Raw genomic sequence first — 24,971 nt, forward strand, 5'->3', positions numbered from 1 at the left:
GACTTCACAGGTTTGTTTCTGTAGATGCTTTATTGCTGCCTTCAGTCATAAATGTGGCTTGTCAAGAGTTAAATGGTTAGCTTTTATTGGCAAATGTTATAGAAATGAATATTATCATGACTTGTGGAGCTGTTCAGCATGCATATCATTTTAATGTATTCACTTTGCTTTATACATTGTGAGGTGGGGAACCAAGAATTCTGCATGTATGTGTTTGGTTAAAAAACATGCAAAACATTTCACCATGTTTTCTGTGAGTATCCAAGTTTGTGGAAAAGCAAACAAAATGTTCTTAAACATCACTCCTAAAAGGAAGACAACGAGGTCCTCTGTTTACAAAATACACACACTTTGTTTTGCACTAGACCAGGGGTCTGCAAACTTGGCTCTTTTAAGACTTGTGGACTTCAACTCCCAGAGTTCCTCAGCCAGTAAAGCTGGCTGAGGAGCCCTGGGAGTTGAAGTCCATAAGTCTTAAAAGAGCCAAGTTTGCAGACCCCTGCACTAGACCAATATGACTTGTTCTCTTTTCCTCTCTTTGCAGTGAGACCAAGCCAAACAATTCCTCAGCAAGGCATCTTCTCTTCAGCTGAAAGAGCTGGGAAGAGAAAAAGGCCTTCTTTCTCTAAGCATCTCTCTACTTCACCTTCCCCATCTGCTGCTCTGGGCAATTTATGTTGTGGGAGAGGATTCAGAGCAACTCTTTTCCCGACTGTCCAAAGTGTGGAGTCACAGATAAGAGGAAATGCTGAACCATCTGGGATCTGCAAAAAAAAAGAGTTCTGCTTTCAAATAGCAAGCTTGCCCTTCCCCAGCAAGCACTTAAAGCTGCTGGTAAAGGAAGAGACTAGTGGGCGGGCTGAGAAATATTCTCTCTCTTCCGCTTCCTCCCTAACCCACAACCTGCTGTTAATTCAGCTTCAGTTTTGACATATCTATAGAAGACTTTCCACCATCAACATTTGTTGAGCTGCTTCATTGCTCAAGAGGCTTCCTGAACTCCACGGTGCTGCTAGGCCGGAGACATGCAAGCCATCAAATGTGTGGTGGTAGGAGATGGGTATGTACCCTTCCTTTGAGGAACAAGGGAGTGAGTGGGTCTTTTTTTTTCTTCAGCTGCCCTTCTAACAAAATGTATGTATTCTTGTTCTTTCTTAATCTCCTTCTTTCTGAGAGGGAGGGAGGGACGGAGGGAGGGACGGAGAGGGAGTGTGTGTGGATAGAACATATACAATAAGATTAATTGTGGAATTGCCTACCAGATAACTTGTTACCTATTGAATAAACCATGGCTACTTTATTTAAGTACTTTAAGGCAGAACCTCTCCAGGTGGGTAACTGGGATCGCAGCTCCCGGAATTTCCCCTCAATTGACCCAAAGACCTCATGCATTTGAAGAGCAAAACGTGGAGGAAATCTGATTTAATTACAGTAGTTTCATTATTGGGAGTTAAATGTTGCAAGTCTGAAATGTTAACTATCTTTCAAAGGGTTTAAAATGGAGATGCAGGCCTTAAATTCACGGCTTTCTGCCTAGGTTGTGGTTTACTGTACCAGTGATGTAAGTTTTCATGGCTTCCCCACCCACCCCACTTTGCTTATGAAATTAGTAAAAAAAAAAAATTCTATGCAGTCCTGTAAAACCAAAATAAAAGCAATTTTCTATGAAGCACTTGTCACCCGACAAGGTCTATTTGTTGTGATCATCATTTCTAGATATCAATTGTAGATGATGGGCCAGGCTCAAAAGCAAACTGAAGTTGCCAAAGAATGCCTTCTAATAAAAGAGCTGTTGATTAAGAAGCAGAAAAGGGGGCTACCGTAAGAGATAGACTGTTTTTAGGATTGCTGTGAGGTTGCTTTTAGGCTAGAGCTAAAGTCAGTCCCTTTGTCATCTACAACTGTCTCTTCTATCTACTTGTTGGAGGAGAGTGACCATAATCAGATGGCAGTATGATAGCTACATAAGATACAAGAAATCAGCATGAGAGAGAGAGATTCATGGAGTGATAGGCTGTGTAATAATGTGCTGAAAGCATTTGCAGTAGCAAAAACATAGCAGCAGACATAAACTTCACCTCCTTTCCTGGTAATATGCTCCTGATGACTCAAGAACAATATTTTTTTCCATGATTTGAGGTCAGCTCAAAAAAAAAAAACACACCAAAAAAAAACCCCAAACCAGTTTGGGTTGCCTACACATAAAGACAGCTTTTATGTCTACTAAGTGAGATTGAACAAGTTACCAGTAAATTTAGTTTTGGACTTCCTATTAATTGTGCACTGAACTGCCCCCTCAACTTCTTCCATTTTGGAGGGTCTTAAGCACAAATCTGCTAAGAACAGCATTATACTTTGGAGGAGAAGGACATTTGCTTTGAATGAAATTCAGCCTGATCCCTTCATCCTAGGATTTCTTGAAATTATTTGTCCTGGGCTATTTTTTCTAGCTTCTTCATTTCGCCAGTATCTTTTCTTTTGCTGTAACCTCAATGAGGAAGTTTCCTTGAAGTGTTTAACACCTGTGATTTAAAAAAAAAAACATGCAGAAGTTGAGGGAAGGGTCTTATTTCAATGGCTCAGGTTTGAATTTCTCCAGTTAAAAAGGCCAAGTACTTAATGCTCCTGCAAATGAGAATTAGATCAGTCTTTCTAAATCAGAGGCAATGCTGATTATTCAATGTTGCAAGGCTGTGGGAATTTGGCCCTTTTATGATTTGTGGACTTCAACTACCAGAATTCATGAGCCAGCCATGCTTCTGGGAGTTGAAGTCCACAAGTCATAGAAGTCATATAGCAGGTTCTCGCAATACTGGCTGGCAATATGAGGAATTTTATAGCAAATTCAACTGGAAGGCTTCCAATTGGAATTGGCAATACTGGGCTTGATAGCTCAATGGCCTGGCATAATGGCTGTATTCACAAGAAACAGTAAGGCAATCATATGCCAATCTAGTGTGTTGTGTGAGCCCATCTATTTAATTGGATAACAATTCACACAATGTGCACCCATAAAATTAGGTTAAATAAGTGCACTTTGTGAACACCAAGTTCTCAATGATATTCTGATGGTGAAGTCTCACTTTCTGACATTGGTGTTGTCATTTTTGACTTTACAGCAACAGCTGATGTATTCAGCCACTAGATATCTTTGTCTATGAGATGGCCCTTGGGCATCACTGGTAAATTCTTGATTGGGCCAAATATTTTTTGCCTTTTTACTTTTCCCTCTAAAGCTACATCATTGTCCATGGAATTTTCCATTAGAGTTGTTTCCCTCAAGTATCAGTCGTGGGGCCTATTTTATTCACCAATTATACTCTTCTCTTGGGTGCCCCAATTAATGGTCAATATTGTGCAAATGTAATAATGCCTATCAACCTGTCTTGCTAGGTTTTCATCTTGGATGTTTTTCCATGCCTAAAGTTGAATAGGGATAAAACAGAGTTCATTTTGTTTTGGTCTAGTTGTTTTTTCCATCCTTTACTGTCTTCCTCATTTGATTCCAGAGCTTCGGATTACCTGTTTTCTCCACCTGAAACCTTTGAATCTTGCTTGATAACACCCATTTATTAATTGTATAGCATATTTTAAGTGATGGGACATTTTTAGGCTCTTGGTGGCTTTATTGATGCGTGCCTCAATTGCTTCATGCTTGGACTAATGCAATAGACTTTCAGCAAGTACTCCCAGTTCCTCTCTTTATCATGTGCTGTTAGTCAAAACAGTACTGTTTGGATTGTTCTGGACCTCTAATGCTTTCCTCATAGTTTGGTACACAATATGGCACTTTACTTACTTCCTATTTGAACCAGAGCTCAATTTAAAATACTGGTGTTTGGGAAGATTTTTTTTTTAGCTTGCTGATCTCAAGCCCTCCTGTATCTGCTCTTATGCTGCAATCCCAATAATGGGCCCATAATTCTTAAATGAGCTTCCTCTGTTCTTTCATATCTATGAAAGTTGTATAGATTTCAGAAAGTATTTCAGGCCCTTTAATCTGATTTGTGAGTTAATGTAGAGTTTCTTTATTCCACTTTACTCTTTTGCAATTCCTAGAAATTTTAATATTGCAATTCTTGCTGCCATGTTCTGGTTATTGAGAAGAAAAAGAGAGGGAGGGAGGGAGAGAGGGAGAGGGGGATAGAGAAGATGCTATCATGTCTCCCCTGGTCCTTCTTTTTGTTAAACTAGACATACCCAGTTCCTGCAACCGTTCTTCATATGTTTTATCCTCCAGTCCCCTAATCATCTTTGTTGCTCTTCTCTGCACTCTTTCTAGAGTCTCAACATCTTTTTTACATCGTGGCGACCAAAACTGGATGCAATATTCCATAATGCCTTGGTAAGGCCACACTTGGAATATTGCATCCAGTTTTGGTCGCCACGATGTAAAGATGTTGAGACTCTAGAAAGAGTGCAGAGAAGAGCAACAAAGATGATTAGGGACTGGAGGATAAAACATATGAAGAACGTTGCAGGAACTGGGTATGTCTAGTTTAACAAAAAGAAGGACCAGGGGAGACATGATAGCAGTGTTCCAATATCTCAGGGGCTGCCACAGAGAAGTGGGAGTTGGGCTGTTCTCCAGAGCACCTGAGGGTAGAACAAGAACCAATGGGTGGAAACTGATCAAGGAAAGAAGCAACTTAGAACTAAGGAGAAATTTCCTGACAGTTAGAACAATTAATAAGTGGAACGACTTGCCTTCAGAAGTTGTGAATGCTCCAACACTGGAAATTTTTAAGAAAATGTTGGATAACCATCTGACTGAGATGGTGTAGGGTTTCCTGCCTGGGCAGGGGGTTGGACTAGAAGGCCTCCAAGGTCCCTTCCAACTCTGATGTTATGTTATGTTATGTTAAGATAGATGAGAGAGAGAGAGGAGGGGATAGAAGATGCTATCATGTCTCCCTGGTCCTTCTTTTGTTAAACTAGACATACCCAGTTCCTGCAACCGTTCTTCATATGTTTTATCCTCCAGTCCCTAATCATCTTTGTTGCTCTTCTCTGCACTCTTTCTAGAGTCTCAACATCTTTTTTACATCGTGGCGACCAAAATTGGATGCAATATTCCAAGTGTGGCCTTACCAAGGCATTATAAAGTGGTACTAGCACTTCATAATGCCTTGGTAAGGCCACACTTGGAATATTGCATCCAGTTTTGGTCGCCACGATGTAAAAAAGATGTTGAGACTCTAGAAAGAGTGCAGAGAAGAGCAACAAAGATGATTAGGGGACTGGAGGATAAAACGTATGAAGAACGGTTGCAGGAACTGGGTATGTCTAGTTTAACAAAAAGAAGGACCAGGGGAGACATGATAGCAGTGTTCCAATATCTCAGGGGCTGCCACAGAGAAGTGGGAGTTGGGCTGTTCTCCAGAGCACCTGAGGGTAGAACAAGAACCAATGGGTGGAAACTGATCAAGGAAAGAAGCAACTTAGAACTAAGGAGAAATTTCCTGACAGTTAGAACAATTAATAAGTGGAACGACTTGCCTTCAGAAGTTGTGAATGCTCCAACACTGGAAATTTTTAAGAAAATGTTGGATAACCATCTGACTGAGATGGTGTAGGGTTTCCTGCCTGGGCAGGGGGTTGGACTAGAAGGCCTCCAAGGTCCCTTCCAACTCTGATGTTATGTTATGTTATGTTAAGATAGATGAGAGAGAGAGAGGGAGAGAGGGAGAGAGATACATAGTGTAAATATGTGTTGTGGTACAATACCAGGTGGCTGTTTAAATCCTAAATATTTGTTCAGTTGCTCATTAAATTCTGAGCATTTTTGTATTGCATGAAATATTTGTAATTACTGGATTTCCTTGCTTATGCCATGACTTGGTACAAATACATATGATTTATTATCATTATTATTATTATTATTACTACCACCACCATTCTCATGCACCGTTCTCATGTTCATGTAGGAACAAAATGAGAACATCCTTTTAAAGCCAATTCCAGTTATTGGTTAGAAACTCTACAAATATTTCAGCTGAATCCCAAGGAGGATTATCTCGATATAAACTCCACAAATGCCATCCTACGGTATTTTTAATTAAGAGAGCTGAGGATGAATACTTTAGAACAGCTTTTCCAATCTGGTGCCCTCCCAAGATGATGCAAAAATCATTTTTGTCATTTCTTAACATAGGGCAAGCTGGATGTTTTACAAGATTTTTTAAAAAATAACTTTACAGGCAGACAGTTGTCTAGAAACACATGTAGCTCTTCCTTCTAGTTCCTATTTTTTTTAATTTATTTATTTGTCAAACACAACAGTATATATGCTGTAAATATAAGCATGAAATAACCATACGAATTGGATACAATCAAAGGGAACATCAAAGGGAACATTAGGACAGGAACGGTAGGCATGCTGCTGCTCTTATGAACGCCCCCTACAGACCTCTTAGGAATGGGGTGAGGTCAACAGTAGATAGTCTTTGGTTAAAGCCATCATGGTACCTTCTAGACCAGGGGTCCACAACCTTTTGGACCTCCGGGACCACCAAGTTCATAATTTTAAATCCCGCGGACCACTAATACGAATCCAGTGTGCTGCTTGATGAAATGCCTGGACTCCCAGTGATAGGATGGGGTCCTTCAGGCACTGTCCCTCCTCTCTCTTTCTCTCTCTTTCTCCCCCCTCTCTCTCCCACTATTTCTCTCCCCTTCTCTCTTTCTCTCTCTCTCTCCCCTTCTCTCTTTCTCTCTCTCTCTCCCACTCTTTCTCTCATTCTCTCTTTCTTTCTCCCCCTTCTCTCTTTCTCTCTCTTTCCCTCCCACTCTTTCTCTCTCTCTCTCTCTCCCACTCTCTCCCCCACTCATTCTCTCTCATTCTCTCTTTCTATCTCTCTCCCCCACTCTCTCTCTCTCTTCATTCTAATTCTCTCATTCTGATTCTCTCTCTCTCTGATTCCCTTTCATTCTGTCTCTCTCTTATTCTTTCTCTGATTCTCTGTCTCTTTTTCTGTCTCTCATTCTCTCTCATTCTGATTCTCTCTCATTCTCTCTCTCACACTCTCTGATTCTCTCTCTCTGTCTCTTTCTCTGTCTCTCATTCTCTTTCTCTTTCTCTTTCATTCTGTCTGTTTTTCTCTATTTCATTTTGTGCAGCATCAGCATTCCACCTCGGTATATTTGTGCCAGCCAGTGGCACAAAGCAACCCTTGTCTCCTGCTGCTTGGGACTTGGAGCAGTAAACGGTGTCTGGTCAGGGAAGCAGCCGAATTTTGCTCTCCATTGCAAATGCCAGATTGGCGCCCTGCAAGCTCTTGTCTCTCAAAGAGCCCGGCCGAAGTTTTCCATGCCACTTCAGTGTGTACTCCTCGAGGGACGAGAGCTTGCAGTGGGGCAATATGGCATGTGTAATAGGAGCAAAATCCGGCTGCTCCCCGTATCAGTCACCATTTACCACTCCGAGTCCCAAGCAGCAGGAGACGAAGGCTGTTCTACACCACCGGTTGGGCAAATATACCGAGGCAGAATGCTGATGCTGCCAAGTGCAAGTAGTGCTTCGCTCCCACAGCTTCCAGCCATCACAATTGCTGCTTCGGCCCGCTTGCACTGCAGCTCCTCCACCAGGGTGCACCAGCAAAAACATGAAGATTTCTCCATGGACTACCAAAATTTTCTCACGGACCACCGATTGATGACCCCTGTTCTAGATTATGGGCTGGTGGGAAATACCTACTAAACTACATTTTCCTTTGGATCATCCTGTTTGGTCAAACCATCCAAAAGGACACATTCACGCTCAACTTCACATGCCTTTTTATGGTCTCAGGTCTGACATCATTTGTTATTTTTACCAGATTTTTAGAAAGACCCAACCCCCCCCAAAAAAATTTAACCTTAAACTGTCTAATGTTGATTTCACCCCATTCCTAAGAGTTCTGTAAGGGGCGTGCATAAGTGCACCAGTGGGGTCTACTCTCCCTGTCTAATATTCCTTTTTACTTACTCTTTTCATGTATTCAAATTATATTTATACTTTTACCTGTTATCTTATATATGCTTGACAAATAAATAAATAAATAAAAAACATGGATAACATTTACTAATTGCACAGGGTTTAACAAAAGAGTTTTTCTGCATTCTTGGTCTTAGCATGCTTTCCACAACATAATGTGAATTGCACAAAGCAACTTTCATCCCTCTGATAGATTCTGGTTATCTTGGACACAACTGTAATTATCTGAAATAAGCATGGTCGGACTTGATGTGAGCTATAGACAACCATGTCTCAAGTGTGCCAGAGAAGGCTGGCTTAAGCAATTGGGTGACATTTTTTAAAAAATGAAGAATGGATGGGGAAGTGGCAACTTGCTTCTTTTTCCTTCCTGATGTTAATTTTTTTCTTCACTAGCACCTAAGCATAGAATAAACATGGCCTGGTAATCTCTTTCTCTCTTTGTTTATTTGATATGATTTCTTGAAGATGCCTTCATCTCATTCCCACCTATATTTAAGAGAGATTATAGTTGTTCTTCCCTACATGCTTCATGCTTCTATCTCTTGTTTGACATGATACTGGGACAGTATTTTTCAACCATGGCAATTTAAATTCAATTCTAGACACCATCGTTCAATTTCTGGACACCACTGTAATACTGCCATGCAAATTATTTGACCAGGAACTTCATTCATGAGCAAAGCATCTCTCTAAATCTACTCCTGAAGCATATTTTCAAAAGAACTGTCGTTATATGCCTTTTCCTTTTTTTCCCCCTCCTTCAGAGCTGTAGGTAAAACTTGTCTCCTGATCAGCTACACCACCAATGCATTCCCAGGAGAATATATTCCTACTGTGTGAGTATGGAAATGGTTTAGTTTGAAATAGTTGGATTTGAAAGAGTTAGATCTCACTAGGAATCCTGTTTCTGAAGGACATGCAATTTTGCTGGGTAAATAATATCAGCACAACATAAGATCAGGTTTCCATGAATCAAGAGCATTCAGCATTATAACATTCCTAGATGGGAATGTTAAAAAAGACAAATGAATTTGATTAAGAAATTATTTGCACCCATTCTATGCATTTCGGGGAAAAGACAATAGATTAATTAATGTGCTCATCCAATTTCTTTCAGGAGAGGAGTTGTCACTGCCAATACATCTAGGAAAAGTGATAGTAAAGAGATGTTCAGTAGCTTCATTTTGGTATTACACCCTCAATAGTTTCTAATATACTGATTTAATATAGAACTAGGCTTCACATCTTATGAAAAACCATTGGTTTAGTGCAGTGGTGGGATTCAGCCAGTTCGCACCTATTCGGGAGAACCGGTTGTTAACTTTCTAAGCAGTTTGGAGAACCGGTTGTTGGAAGAAATCTTATTTTGTTTTTTTTCCACTTTACAGGGCTAATCCTGTAAGGAAGGCAGGAAGGAAACATTCTGGTGTTATTTGTAGCCTAATCTTTATTGCCCTGCTTACAGAAACTGCCTCTCTGGTTAACCCTTGTTACATTGTAACAGCTAAGGCATTATGGGATTGATGTTGAATTGGCCACGCCCATACAGTCACATGACCACAAGCCACACCTACCCAGCTAGTCATTAGGGCAGAGAACCGGTTGTTAAATTATTTGAATCCCACCACTGGTTTAGTGCCTGTTTCATTGTATGTTGGGGGGAAACTATTGCTTAGGAAGGGAAAGGACTAAAAAATAAGGTACATAAACAAGCATCTGATTTGAAGTGAGACTGTAAGCATGAGCAGTCACAAAATATCCATTTTCCCAAAGACAGCTTAGAGATGGTGGGTGCTGTGATTTTTTTCTAGACTTCCAGAAGGGGGTGGGGGTGGGTGGCAGTCACAAAAATGCAATCTGAGCCATGCTCCTTATGTGCAATATAAAAGAGCAAAAGGAGTTTTGATTGCTAAATGGTGCCACCATCTTGATTTAGAATAGAATAACAGAGTTGGAAGGCATCTTGGAGGTCTTCTAGTCCAGGGGTCTCCAACGTTGGCAACTTTAAGACTTGTGGACTTCAACTCCAGGAGTTCCTCAGCCAGCTGGCTGAGGAACTCTGGGAGTTGAAGTCCACAAGTCTTAAAGTTGCCTATGTTGGAGACCCCTGTTCTAGTCCAACCCCCTGCTTGGACTAGAAGGCCTCCAAGGTCCCTTCCAACTCTATTATTCTATTCTAAGTCAAGATGGTGGCACCATTTAGCAAACTACTTTTGACTTCCTCCCTGTAGGCACCCTTACCTTCCAGATTGCTCACTAGCACTCCAGAATATCTCCAGGGTTGTACAAAAGCCCACACATGAAGAAATCACTGAGATGACTCTATTTTCATAGAATACCTTTGATGCCTCATGCTGCATCCAAGGTGCCAGTGGGATTTACAGAATCCAGACTTCCCATTTAATGTTTATGAAATAAAGTCAAGTGAATCAAAGAGCCTGATGGTGCCAAGCGAGACATACCTGTTAGGACCCTGGAGGGAACCATGCTTTTTTCTCCTGAATTAGGATTTCAGTCTAGGAAAGAGTAAGATCCCTCTCCCTCTAATGTCACTATAACCTTTGATATCTCTTACAGCTTTGATAATTATTCTGCCAATGTGATGGTTGATAGCAAACCTGTAAACCTGGGATTGTGGGATACAGCTGGCCAGGAGGATTATGACCGCTTGAGGCCTCTCTCCTACCCACAGACTGTAAGTCATGACTTTTCTCTGAAGCATTGTCTAATTGCTTAGGGCTATTGATATGGACTACAAAAATCCAATAGTCGAGACTACCAGTAGAAGCTGCAATGAGCCATAGTTCTCCTCAGTTAGTAGACATCCAGATTTGTTTGTTTGACAGCCTTACTTACTTCTGAAGAGCTTTGTTCACATTCCTTGTTAGCACACACATGACAGCTTCTACCTAACTTTAGCTGATTTCCAAAAAAAAAAAACTATCTAGGAATATAGAATAACAGAGTTGGAAGGGACCTTGGAGGTCTTCTAGTCCAACCCCCTGCTTAGGCAGGTAACCCTATACCATTTCAGAGAAATGGTTATCCAATCTATTCTTAAAAACTTCCAGTGTTAGAGCATTTACGACTTCTGGAGGAAGTTGTTCGACTACTTAATTGTTCTAACTGTCAGGAAATTTCTCCTTAGTTTTCCTTAGTTCTACATTGCTTTTCTCCTTAGTTCTAGGTTGCATAAGTATATCTAGTCAACATTTGGATGAGAGACCATCAACAAATCATTAGACTGTAGACTAGAATGGAGATTTTAAAAGAGCATTCTGAAAGAAATCAATGGCAATGAGATAGCTTCACATCATCACCAGGAGACAATATTATATTAATGAAGTGTTATTATATTATAGCCTCCAAAATCCTAATTACATTTGATGGTGGTACTGCAAAATATAATAGTCATCACAGCTAAAAAACAAAACAAAACCCGGAATGTTTAATAGTTTTACCCAGCTGATCCAGGACTTTAGAGAGTCTTTCCTCTCGCTTTTTAAGATGGAAATAAGATTATATTTACAAATTTAAGGAAGTCCTTCAAGATTCCTGGACAAAATCCTCAGGCTTCTCTGATAGTAAGTACTGTACAATATAATATTAAATATAACTCTCAGATGGGGAAGGTGATGATGACATGAAGAAAGCATCAAACCAAGATTTTTCAGAGTTAATCTTGATTAGATAAACTAGATAGTATTTTTCAGCCTGTGGGCATAGCTGTGAACTTGTCAGAGGTGTTTGTGGAAAATGGCAACCACTAGAGCATGCCGTATCAATAGAAGGCTTCTTCAAGAAATATTCTTGTAAACTAAGATAATGTGACCCTTTAGGTTTTTTAGTATTATGGATATTGATTTATTAGTGGAGGAAGTAATTCTTTCATGTCTATATAATAGATCTTCTAGGTTTTGTGTACTGTTCTTTGTTTCAAAAGTCCTTTGTTTTCATAAAACATTCAGCAAAGATTCAAAATTCCTTAGATGCATCTTTCAAACCAACCAAAATCACTGGACTAAATATTCATTAACAACACCAATGTAGCTTACAGGGTTGTTGTGAGAGTTGCAGAGATGTTCTGTAAAATGCTTTAAGCACCTGAGCAACAATGTATATTTGGTACATTCTGCTTCATAATATGACATTTCTTTTCCTGGCTGCACCAAACGTTCACATTTATTTCTTTTTCACCTGTCTTTGAATTTTCTGCCTACAGGATGTCTTTCTCATCTGCTTCTCTCTAGTCAGCCCTGCCTCTTATGAAAATGTTCGTGCTAAGGTGAGATCATCCGGGGTTCTGTGTACAGAGCAAGGGAGGTAAGGGAAGACTCAGTCTTGGTATTGCTGCAGCATGAAAAAATATGCAGTGACATAAAATATTTGGATCCTCATGCAATGTATAAATTGGACTGATGTGAAAGATGTCATTGAAAATTTTGAATGAAGACACCTAACTTTTCCCATGACTATCTTGGATTTTTCATATTGCCTGGGAATTCTGGTAGTCAAAGTCCAATAAATCTGAAGGATATATTGGACGAAGTCTGCTTTACATCAACATAACTCTTCAAATCAGTGGTGGGTTGCCCCCGGTTCGGACCGGTTTGGTAGTAAAACCAGCAGGTGGCTCCGCCCACTAACCCAGACGTCATCAGGAAACTTCTATGCATCTGCGTGTGCGGCCCCGTTGCGAACTGGTAGTAAAAGTAAGTAGAACCCACCCCTGCTTCAAATCCATCAGAGGTTGCATCATAGTCAAGGCCCAGGAGCTGGATCCAGCCTGCGGGGTGCTTAGATCTGGCTCGTGGGGCCTCCCTGGAAATTGTGAAAGACCAGCCTGTGGTGCTTCTGCCAGAAAAAATGGAACTCTGTTATCAGCTGCAACGGCGTCCTGCAGCTCTTTGCCAGCAAAAACAGAGCTCAGTTTTCACTGGCAGAGCGCTTGGGCCACCATAGGTGCCTCCGACTTGAAAGATATCAAGCTAGCCACACCCACCTGGCCCCCTCAAGGACAAACACAACCCTGATGTGACCCTCAATGAAATCGAGTTTGACACCCCTGGTCTACAAACAGGGTTCAGCAACACTAGAGTATGAGGCTAGATAGAGCTGCCCTTCTTTGTAACAGTTCCAGTTTGTCTGGATCTGTCTTAAAAGTATCTAGGGATTAAGTGAGTCCTTTATTGTAAATCTTTTATGATCAGAGTTGGGTTTGTTTTCTGATGCCATTGTCTGGTTTTTTAAACCCAGGTATATCTCCCAGAATTGCAATTGTCAGATGGGCAGCTATATAAATTGATCAAATAAATATACTTCAGTGGATGTAAGCCAAGATGCATTTGCTAAATGTTTGTTTATAACATTTATACCCACCACAGTCGGAATCAACTCTCTCTGGTTCAACAGCTATTTTATATATACTGTGACTCCTATTCCTCTTGTTATCTATCAACTGCTATTTCCAAATTCTATTTCCTGTGTATTATTACAAACCTGGGCATTTGATTTCTAGTCCTTATTTAAGAAGGCTGCATTGGTGCAAATAGCCCGCCTGGTTTTTCATTTGTCAACATGCTGTTCTGCATCATTGTTTTTGGTTTTTTGGTTTTTGCTATTTCATAAAATCTTGCGCTTTCTTTTAGTGGTTCCCTGAAGTACGCCATCACTGCCCTAGCACTCCCATGATCCTGGTGGGCACGAAACTGGATCTCCGGGATGACAAGGATACTATTGAGAAGCTGAAGGAAAAGAAGTTGGCCCCTATTACATACCCACAAGGTCTTGCCCTAGCCAAAGAGATTGGTAAGTGTTGCTGCAAGGAGGGGAAAAGTTTGCTGGTTTCATTTATGCCAGTTTAATTGTGGATACCCATCTCTCTCAAACCAATCAAATGCAGTCAGACATCCCTATCCATTATTTAGACTAGGTTGGTATTTATCGTCTATCTGTTTTTCTTTGGCTTGTTTATTTTGCTCTTTCTGCACTTTAGCCTTTAGAAACTAACTCTAGTGCAATATGCAGAAACCTGTGCAGATATAAGAGCTAGAAAGCTGCTGAGAAATTCAGAAAGGCAAATGCATGTAAATATTGTTTACCAAGCTCACAAATCCTCTTTTTTTCTTTTTCTTTTGATAGAACAGAGTACTTTCTAACTATTAAGTCCCATTCATCTATTGCATCCTTCAATTGGCAGAAAATATACAGCTGTTACAAATTAGCAGTGCTAATATCTATCCTGCCTTTATTGGGTCTGTTCCCATCTTTTATTTATTTATTAGATCCAGAAGGTGACCTTTGATGGGGCTTTTACAGTGGTGTCTGCGTCTGGGAAAGAGGATTTGTCTTCTTTTCCTCGAAGGAGACTGTGATGAACCCTCTTAAGAGTCCCAGTAGCATGGAATCATTTTCATCCAGCATTGGATTAAAGATTACAATTCATTAAATCAAAAGGACAATTCAGATAAGGAGAACAGTAGTATTTGCTGTATGCTGGGCTAAAATAGCAACAATGCATGACAATATGGGAAGAAAGTTTTTCCAAGATAAATGTTCAAGTCTGTCAAGATACAGAAAGATCTTGACAGACTTGAACATTGGGCACTATATAACAAAATGAAATTCAACAGTGAAAAAAGTAAGGTTCTACATTTAGGCCAAAAAACCAAAATGCACAGGTACCGTATATGTGGTACCTTGCTCAATAGTAGTAACTGTGAGAGGGATCTTGGAGTCCTAGTGGACAACCATTTAGATATGACCCAGCAGTGTGCAGCAGCTGCCAAAAAAGCCAACACAATTCTGGGCTGCATAAACAGAGGGATAGAATCAAGATCACGTGAAGTGTTAATACCACTTTATAATGCCTTGGTAAGGCCACACTTGGAATATTGCATTCAGTTTTGGTTGCCACGATGTAAAAAGGATGTTGAGACTCTAGAAAGAGTGCAGAGAAGAGAAACGAAGATGATTAAGGGACTGGAGGCTAAAACATATGAAGAACGGTTGCAGGAACTCAGTATGTCTAGTTTAATGGAAAGAAAGACTAGGGGAGACATGATGGCAGTGTTCCAATATCTCAGGGGTTGCCACAAAGAAGAAGGAGTCAAACTATTCTCCAAAGCACCTGAGGGTAGAACAAGAAGCAATGGGTGGAAACTAATCAAGGAGAGAAGCAACCTAGAACTAAGGAGAAATTTCCTGACATTTAGAACAATTAATCAGTGGAACAACTTGCCTGCAAAAGTTGTAAAAAGTTGTAAGATCAACTCCGTAGCCAAGACACTCATCTCCAGAACAAAATGCTTAGCTGATGAACAACACCTAAAAACCGAACTAGACACTCTCACTAACGTACTAACATCCAATGGATTCCAAAGAAATAAGATTACCAAGCTAATCCAAAAAGAACCCCCCACTAAAATCCAAGACAGACAACAAGAAAACGGCACAGCCCTCCTCCCATATATAAAAGGCACCACAGACAGAATCAGCAAGATCCTCCACAAACACAACATCAAGACAGCATTCTGCACAAACCGAAAAATATCCACCATCCTAAGAAACCCCAAAGACAAAATTGAGTTAGAAAATCAAGGAGTATATGAAATCCCATGCACCACCTGCCCCACCACATACATCGGACAAACCAACAGAAGAATAAGTGCACGCATTGAAGAACACAAGAACTCAGTCAAAAAAGAGGAACCAACTTCTTCCCTGGTCCAACACTTTAAAGTCACAGGACATGATATTGACTTTAAAAAGACCAGAACTATCGCCAAAACTGAACACTTTAACAACAGAATAATCAGAGAAGCCATTGAGATAGAAAAACGCCCACACAGCATGAACAAACGAGATGATACCTCCCGCCTACCAGCCATTTGGAAACCCGCCCTTATTGACAAACGACTCCCTAACACGAGGAATGACACCAGACCCACACTCACGAGGTCCACACAGGATGTCACTACCGCACATCCACCCAGAAAGCAGACCCAAAACCACACTGATCATGAAGCACGACCAAGGACCAGAAGCCAGACCGCAGCTGCAACATTAGCCATTTCAAACCCCTCCAATCCATACATGCAGCAGACTGACACCCACTATGAAGATGTAGCACCACCACAAAGCCAAACAACAGCTATGCAGCTCACCAGCTCAAATCCCCCTGCAACACAGACTAAATTGAGCACAACCAAGCCCCCACCCAAACAGGACACACCCCCAGCCAATCAGAGCACAAAAAAACCTCCATCCAATCAGAACACAGCCAAGCTCCCACCCAATCAGTTCAAACCCCCACTAGCAGTTAAAAGGAAGAAACAGCTGCGATCACACATTGCTCCCAGAAGCACGAAGCTGAAGCCTGAAGATGACGAATGAGACTTCGTCGAAACGTTGCCAAGACACTTCCAATTTTACGCGGGAGAAAACCCGAATAACCAAAGATCTACATACAAACACCCGCGAAAACCTCAGAAAACAAATTAGATAGATAGATAGATAGATAGATAGATAGATAGATAGATAGATAGATAGATAGATAGTTTTTGGTTCACATTTTAATGAGAAACTGGCTCTGAACTGTTATGCAAGTCAGGAAGCAGTTCTCTCTGAAATTTCACACTTTTCCTAATTATGTGATCCAGTGCCACTTCAGAAAATGCATGCATGAATGTGTATGTTGAGAATTTAGAAAGAAAAAAAAATGTTGAAGAAAGTCCACTAAAAGACACATTTTTCTCCATTTAAAAATAAGATGTATGTGTCCATGTGTTTGAAAAACCTGGCCATAGAAAAACAATTTGTTTATTTCTGTAAATACACTAGAAAATGTATACTCATTCGTGCTCAGACCTTGTTAATACAACTTTGCTGGTTTGTGAGCAAAGACACCAATGATCTATATATAAGGGTTGAGGTGGCTGTTGTGGTCCGTCAGCAGCCTACCGAGCTGGCAACGGAGTCAGACAGCAATGAGGCTGAGGTGAGGCCAGGGCCATTGTGAAGTGAGATATGGACTCCAGAGCCTCCAGAGCCTGAGAATAGTGAGGCAGAGGAACAGGAGGAGCCTGTTCCTAAGGCACGCATGAGAAGAGCTGCCAGAAGGCAAGAGCAGCTCAAGCAAAAAGGACAACTCGGGAGTAGGGCCAAGAGATGATTGGCCTCTCCTATAAGACTTAAAACAGACCAGCACCAGCATTTGAGCTTTGCCGGAAAACAACATTGGTAGCTTCGTCTTCTGCTTCGTCTACGTCTTGCCTTTATTTTTGTGACTTGTGAACGTTTGCCAAGAAAGGCCTTTTGCAGTTTGCCTAATTGGACCAAGGTTTGCGATAGAACTGAGGAATTTGTGTTGGGAGGCATTTGTTTTAATCTGAGTTGAATGACGCTGGGAATGAAGTAATTCTCAGCTGTTCGAATACAGTTTGTTTGTTTGTTTTTTCACGGACTGAGTTTTTTACTATCTACTTGGGTCTGGGTCACAACAGTGGCATCAGATTTCTTGCAGAGTTAAGATTAAGATTAGGGCTTTAACTCAGAATATCAGAATGCTGATATTTTCTCCCTCCTCTTCTGAACTTTCTGTATCTGGAACTTGCCTTCTGTCTCTTGAAATAATGTTGAACCACAACTTCCTTTTCCTGTTCTGTATTCTGGGGGGACACCAGCAAAAGCTGAAAGTCTGCTCTCCTCCTGAAGAATCTTTACCAGTGCACACTCATGTTTTTTGGAAAAACAATCTATCTTTCCCTTTTTACTACCTCCCAAGGCTTAAATAGAGGGTGAGGTACAAGCAGAGTGAGAAAAGAGAATGATATAGTGTCTTAGGGGGTCTCCAGCTCTGCTGGCTGGGGAATTCTGGGAGTTAAAGTCCTCCAGGCTTAAAGTTGCCAAGGTTGGATAGCCTGCTTAGATGGTAAATTCTGGAGAAATAAAAGCTGTTATTTGGGAGAGCAGTTTACTCTTGCTTATCTTCAGTAACAGATGTTTTGCTGAGTGGATTTAGGATTGCTACGCTTCAACAGAATTTGGCTTTTCCCGTGGTCTGCCTGATAATTTAGAATCTGCATTTGCAGTATCGGAAATAAAATTTATTATTACTTGATGCTGGATATCCATTACAGTATTTATTTTCTTCCTTACTACATCAAAGACATCTAGTTTTATCACATCAACAGAGCAACAGCAAGCAAAATTTTTGTCTTCATATATTCCTTATGGATGCCTCTAGCCATCTGATTGGCTAAGTGGTAAAGCATCTGTACTTAACATGCAGAAAGTCCTTGTTTAGCCTTTGGTCTCCCAATTAGTAATGATAAATATTTCAGTCTGAAACCTTGGACAACCAATTACTGTCAGTGCAAACAATACTGAAGTAGATTCTTGAATGGTTAGACCAGGGATCCTCAAACTATGGCCCATGGGCTGCATATGATCTGCCGAAGCCATTAATCCAACCCACGTAGGACCATGAGGCTGACCCACCCACCCGTCAGCCCCCACCCTTCGGCCAAGTGCAGGACTTACCTTCGCGAGTCCCACGGACTGGAACTGGAAGGTAAGGCCAATATTTTTAGCCTGCAGAGTGCTTTTGGAGGTGAGGGAGATGAAAAACAGGGCACGCAGACGCCCTAGGAGGCAAAAACGGGCCCATTTTTGGCCTCTGCTGCCTCCAGTAGCACTGTGCAGGCCAAAAACAGGGCATTCATGTGCCCCATTTGTTACCTCCCCTGCCTCCAGAAGAGAGGGGGGGGCCAGGCAGGCAGGCAGGCAGACAGACAGACAGACGGAAAGGAAGGTAGACAGACACAGGGGGGGGGAGGGAAAGAGAGAGAGACAAAACAGAGAGTGTGTGAGAGAGAAAGCGATAGACAGAGAGAGAGAGAGAGAGGAGGGAGGGAGAGGAGAGGAGAGAGAGAGAGAGACAGACAGGCAGACAGACAGAAAGACAGACAGGCAGGCAGACAAAAAGACAGACAGACACACAGAGAGAGAAGGAGGGAGGGAAAGAGAGAGGGACAAAACAGACAGTGTGTGAGAGAGACAGACAGAGACAGAGGGGGGAGGGAGAGGAGAGGAGAGAGAGAGAGAGAGAGAAAGAGAGAGAGAGAGTTGTTGATTGTAAGCTCCTAGGGGTTGAGAAGAATTGCTGCAAAACTGAGTTTCCTGAAGTGGACCACTATTTTATTTATTATTTATTTATTAATTAAATTTTTATACCACCCTTCTCCCGAAGGACTCAGGGCAGTGTACAGCCTTATTTAAAACACATAAATACATATAAATCCCAGATTTAAAATACATTTAAAACGAAATATTTATCAGGCCAAATTTACTAAAACGGTCAAACCCAATATAAACCCTTAAAATTTAAAATTATAAATAGATTAATACATTAAAATTAAATTAAAATTAAATCAAAATTAAATTAAAATACTTAGGCTAGTCCCGCCCAATTAAATAATAAGAGTCTTCAGTTCCCGTTTGAAGGTTCGGAGGTCAGGAAGTTGACGCAGCCCTGGAGGTAACTCATTCCATAGGGTCGGTGCTGCCACAGAGAAGGCTCTCCCCCTGGGGGCCACCAGCCGACACTGTTTGGCCGATGGCACCCGGAGCAGGCCCACTCTGTGGGAGCGCACAGGTCGTTGGGAGGCTATCGGTGGCAGAAGGCGGTCTCGTAAATAGCCCGGTCCTAAGCCATGGAGCGCTTTAAAGGTGAGCACTAACACCTTGAATTGCACCCGGAAGGCTACCCGCAGCTAGTGCAGGCCACGCAGGATAGGTGTTATATGGGAGCAACGTGTTATATGGGAGCACTAGGCTCCTAAACAACTGAAAAAACAATCTAGTAAAAAGAAAAGCCAACCAAAAAAGCAACATGCAAACTAAAGCAAATAAAACACCTCCAGAAGCAAAACAAATTAAAGTTTAATTTATGTGCATTGTTTAATGGACTGCTAAATTGCCATGCCCACCCAGTCACCTGACTACGTAGCCATCCCCACCCACCCAGCCTGTCCGGCCCCCCAACAGTCTGAGGGACCCCGAATTGGCCCCCTGTTTAGAAAGTTTGAAGACCTCTGGGTTAGACTCTACATAAGCCATCTTCTTGCGACAGAGCTTTGGTCTGATTGTGTTAGTCTTTTCTTGTATTCTTACATTCCTAAGTAGTTCTGCTGTCCATAGAGATGCCAAATCTGATATCAGGACAAGTGAGAGAATGTATTCATTTCTGCTTCTTCCTCAGAGAGTGAGCTTTTTCTCTTTGCAGATGCAGTGAAGTATCTTGAATGTTCAGCCCTCACTCAGCGTGGCCTGAAAACAGTGTTTGATGAGGCCATTCGAGCAGTTCTCTGTCCACAGCCTACAAAGACGAAGAAAAGGGGGTGCAACATCCTTTAGGAGTAAGTATCAAAAGGCTCCCTGTTTGTGCTTTTTTTTTTTTAATTTGCATTTATATCCCGCCCTTCACCAAAGACTCAGGGCGGCTTACACTATGTCAAGCAATAGTCTTCATCCATTTGTATATTATATACAAAAACAATCTGGGTCCTCATTTTACCTACCTTATAAAGGATGGAAGGCTGAGTCAACCTTGGGCCTGGTGGGACTTGAACCTGCAGTAATTGCAAGCAGCTGCTGTTAATAACAGACTGCATTAGTCTGTTGAGCCACCAGAGGCCCTGTGCTTTCATCCAGAATGGATTGATACCAGCATGATTCCTTACCACCGGACTTGAAAACATTAGAAAAGTTCATAATGTGCTACTGTTGTGATTTTGTGATTTTAGCAGGAAATATATATATATATATGGTTCCATTAATGTGCTGAGGAAAAGCTGCTGTGATTTAATGAGCCAGACATCTGAAAACTCATTCCTCCAAACTCTACAAAGCACCACTGCATATGAGAAGTCTGGATGATATAAACTTGAGCCTAGAATAAAGGAATCAGTATAATTTGACACGAAGTTTAAAAAAGCCCAAGGCCTTCATTGCACACACAACCCACACATCAGCTTTGCCACATGGTCCTCTGCAGATGGGTTGCATTACAGTTCATTGTGCTAGATTTACCGTCTCTGATCAAAGATTGTCAGTGGATGGTAGTTGACACACAGATGTATCACTGGGCACACACACCCTTTCGAAATTCTCTGCTCAGTTTATTCATAGTAAAGTTGATTCAGAAGATTTTTCCAAACCTCTCCAGGGAAGAGGAAACAACTTCTCTGTAAACATCCCCTTAGTAATGACAGTCACACTGCAATTGCTAAAGTCCCAGTGGAGAAATTGTCTTGTGATATATTTCCCCAGGATTTAACTGAAACGTGGAACATCATAGAAGCTGGAAACCATTGGAAAGATGATTGTATGTATAATAAATAGCAAGACATTTATATATAGGCATACATCCACTTTGTCTACCCTTTCACTATATAAACATTGTGGGAGATTCTAGGTATATTATACATATAGTGGTTGGCAGTGGTGGTATTCAGCTGGTTCTATCCGGTTTGGATGAACCAGTAGCGGCAGCTGCAGGAGGCTCCACCTACCCAGACATCATCACGGCCCTTTTTGATGCTTTGTGCATGTGCAGAAGGTTCTGCGCATACACAGAGGTGCCATGCATGAGCAAAGCGAGCGAGGGAACGTGCACGCTCACATTTGCAAACCAGTAGTGAAGGTAAGTCAATACCACCACTGGTGGTTGGGCTAAGACAGGGGTGTCAAACTCAATTTCATTGAGGGCTGCATCAGGATTGTGTTTGACCTCGGAGAGGGGGGGGAGGTTGGGGGGCATGACCAGCATGCAGCTCCCCCAAGCTCCATTTTCATCTGCCATGGGCCGCCTCAAGCATGCTGCCAATGAAAACGGAGCTCTCAGGAGGGCTGCACAGAGTCCTCTCGAGCTCCCTTTTTGGCTGCCAGGGCCTCCTCCAGTATGGCCTCCTCCAGCCCTGGGCCAGGCCAAGGCCCCATGGACCTGTCCTTCGCCATTTCCAGGGAGGCCCCACGGGCCTGATCTAAGCACCCCAAGGGCCAGATCCAGCGCACGGGCCTTGAGTTTGACACCCCTGGTCTAAGCTGTAATGAAACTTATGTTATATTGTGGCTACAAAAATGTTTCTAAATTCTCTTCTTTGTTCAGAGTTTCCAAAGCAAATACTTTTTTATGAAACCAATTTGGAAAAAAATTGCAGGAAAATTTCTCTGTTTAGTACTAAGAAGGTGTGAATGTTTTTGGCAGGAGTAGAATGTATATTCGTATTTAAAACCAAGAATAGCAGGGAGTGTGATATATGTAGGTTAATCTAAAGCACAAGCACGCTGACATTGCGGGAGGGGATAGATTGGAGATAGATTCTCTTACTTCACCCCTCTTGCCAATAAGAGGGGGAAGAACATTGTGCTGCTATATCCCACCATTTATCTATTTTCTATAGCAATGGGAAGGAACCCTACAGCCCACTAAAATTCTCCCCATGCTTACTTTTCATAACTATTTTACTGAATGCAAATGCATCAGTAAAGGTCATCAGCACCAGTTCTATACAAGGAAAGTGTTTTAATGCAAAATGTTTTCCTGCATAGGCTGCTATGTTTGGGATCCAGCTGTTCCACCTTTTCCATTGGCTTTTCCCACTCTCCCACTCTCAAATCCCACCCATCTATCTCCCCCTGGCTAGCATTTTATTGTTGTTGTTGTTTTTAAAATATACTGCTACATTCAGAGGTGGTATTCAGCAGGATCTGACCGGTTCTGGAGAACCGGTAGTGGAAATTTTGAGTAGTTTGAAGAACCGGTAAATACCATCTCTGACTGGCCTGCCCCCATCTATTCTCTGCCTCCTGAGTCCCAGCTGATCGGGAGGGAATGGAGATTTTGCAGTAACCTTCCCTTGGAGAAGGGAGGGAATGGAGATTTGACAGCATCCTTCCCCTCCAACAACCACCAAGCCACACCCACCAAGCCACACCATGCCCACCAAGCTACGCCCACAGAACCGGTAGTAAAAAAATTTGAATCCCACCACTGGCTATATAGTATTGTATTTTACATTAGCTATATAAAACCCTTAAAACTATTTTTGTACTTGTGCAAATCCTGAGGTTTTTCCAAGCCCGATGACAAGATTTGTACCAGAGGTGGGTTTTAGCAGGTTCTGACCAGTTCTGGAGAACCGGTAGCAGAAATTTTGAGTAGTTTGGAGAACCGGTAGTAAAAATTCTGACTGGCCCTGCCACCGTCTATTCTCTGCCTCCCAAGTTTCAGCTGATCGGGAGGAAATGGGGATTTTGCAGTAACCTTCCCCTGGAGTGGGGAGGGAATGGAGATTTTACAGTATCCTTCCCCTGCCACGCCCACCAAGCCACACCATGCCCACCAAGCCACACCCATAGAACCGGTAGTAAAAAAATTTGAAACCCCCCACTGATTTGTACTCCACTCCTCTTCAGGAAGGTCTTTAGTGAGCAGCAGGATATTCACTGCTCTATTCACCCTCAATAGGACTTTAAGGGGCGTGCATAAGAGCACAAACGTGCCTACAGTTCCTGTCCTATTGTTTCTTTCCCTATATAGAATAGAATAGAATAGAATAGAATTTTTTATTGGCCAAGTGTGATTGGACACACAAGGAATTTGTCTTGGTGCATATGCTCTCAGTGTACATAAAAGAAAAGATACGTTCATATATATATATATATATGCTTATGCTTCCTTGTTTCTCCTCATATATATATTTATATATTATATAATCTTTTTGTGTTATGCTTGTGTATATTGTTATGACAAAATTAATTAAATAAATAAATAAAAAATAGCTAATGAAGTCACCCAAGTGGGTTTTATGGGGCTGAAATTAGAAGATAAGATTTCTCAGCAACAATACCACAACTTTGTGATTCAATTGTATAAAAGGATAATGCTTTCCTGAAAGCCAGCCTTGCTGGGTTTCTCGGCTGTTATTTGTAGTAGCACAGTAAATATTTTGCCAAATGAAGAGGGTTGATCTTTATACTTTTTTTTCCCAAAGCAACAGACCAGTTCAGTGATCCATCTGGGCTGTGGAAGTGAGCCTAAATCTGCCAGTTTCTCTCCTGCCCTAAAGGAGACTTGGATTTTAACAGCTGTCTGCAACTACCTACTGCTTCATAAAGGGTGGAGAATGCAATTCTTTATAGCAGTTTTTCCCAAATTGATTAACCCACCCTCAATGCCCCATCCATCATAGCCTAAGAACTCTAGTTGTTGAAGTCCACATATGTGAAGGAGCCCTGGGTTGCAGAAGTTTTGTCATGTAGCTAGCAGACTAGAGTAACACAATTTCTCTTTCTCCCCGCTCTCTCTTTTTGTCTCTCTGATACAGAATTTGGATTTTGGCCCTTCACCCCAGACCTTTCTCTGGACTTTGAAGAGGAGATGAAGAAAGAAAAAGAAAAAATCCAGGCTGCTGGATTTTTAATCTTGTTTCACTCTGAATAGCCCAGTGCTTCCACAACTAGCTATTTGTTCACTGGAAAAAAAAACCCTGAATGTATACATTACTTTATTCTTAACAAGGTGCATTCCAGTATAAATTGCTTTCTCTCTCTCTCTCATTCTCGACCTAATTTGTGATTATTGCTTTAAAAAAATAAAATGCATTTACGGCAATATATTCATTAGCAATATATTCATTAGAAAAGCTATGAAAGCTTTTCAAAGGGGTCTTTGTTTTGTGCATATTCTTTCTAGTTAATGTCTCCTTGTTGATCTGGTTTTTTAATCAGTAATTTTCATTTTCCTCCTGAACACAGTCCTTAAATTTCCCCAGTGCTGGTGTGTATGGGGCTACTTTTTAACTATTGATTTTCCCCTCGGTTTTTTTTCTTCTTTTGAATGGTAAACTAGTGCTATAAATGAACTCGTCCTGTATTATACAAAGCAAAGAAATATGCATAGTGTCAGGAAATGTTTGAGTTCCCAATG

General features: G+C 41.4%; 1 protein-coding gene across 1 annotated transcript; it reads left to right on the forward strand.

Annotated features, from left to right (window-relative positions):
• Window positions 1–885: 885 nt before the first annotated feature.
• RAC2 (Rac family small GTPase 2) lies at window positions 886–24,600 on the forward strand. Its single transcript, XM_058191255.1, has 7 exons — window positions 886–1,060; window positions 8,743–8,814; window positions 10,556–10,673; window positions 12,201–12,263; window positions 13,627–13,786; window positions 20,265–20,397; window positions 24,370–24,600. Exons 1-6 carry the CDS (start codon window positions 1,026–1,028, stop codon window positions 20,393–20,395), a joined length of 579 nt encoding a protein of 192 aa, XP_058047238.1. The 5' UTR covers window positions 886–1,025; the 3' UTR covers window positions 20,396–20,397; window positions 24,370–24,600.
• The last annotated feature ends 371 nt before the right edge of the window (window positions 24,601–24,971 follow it).

Source organism: Ahaetulla prasina, chromosome 7 (genome assembly GCF_028640845.1).
Source record: "Ahaetulla prasina isolate Xishuangbanna chromosome 7, ASM2864084v1, whole genome shotgun sequence".
Lineage (NCBI taxonomy): Eukaryota > Metazoa > Chordata > Lepidosauria > Squamata > Colubridae > Ahaetulla > Ahaetulla prasina.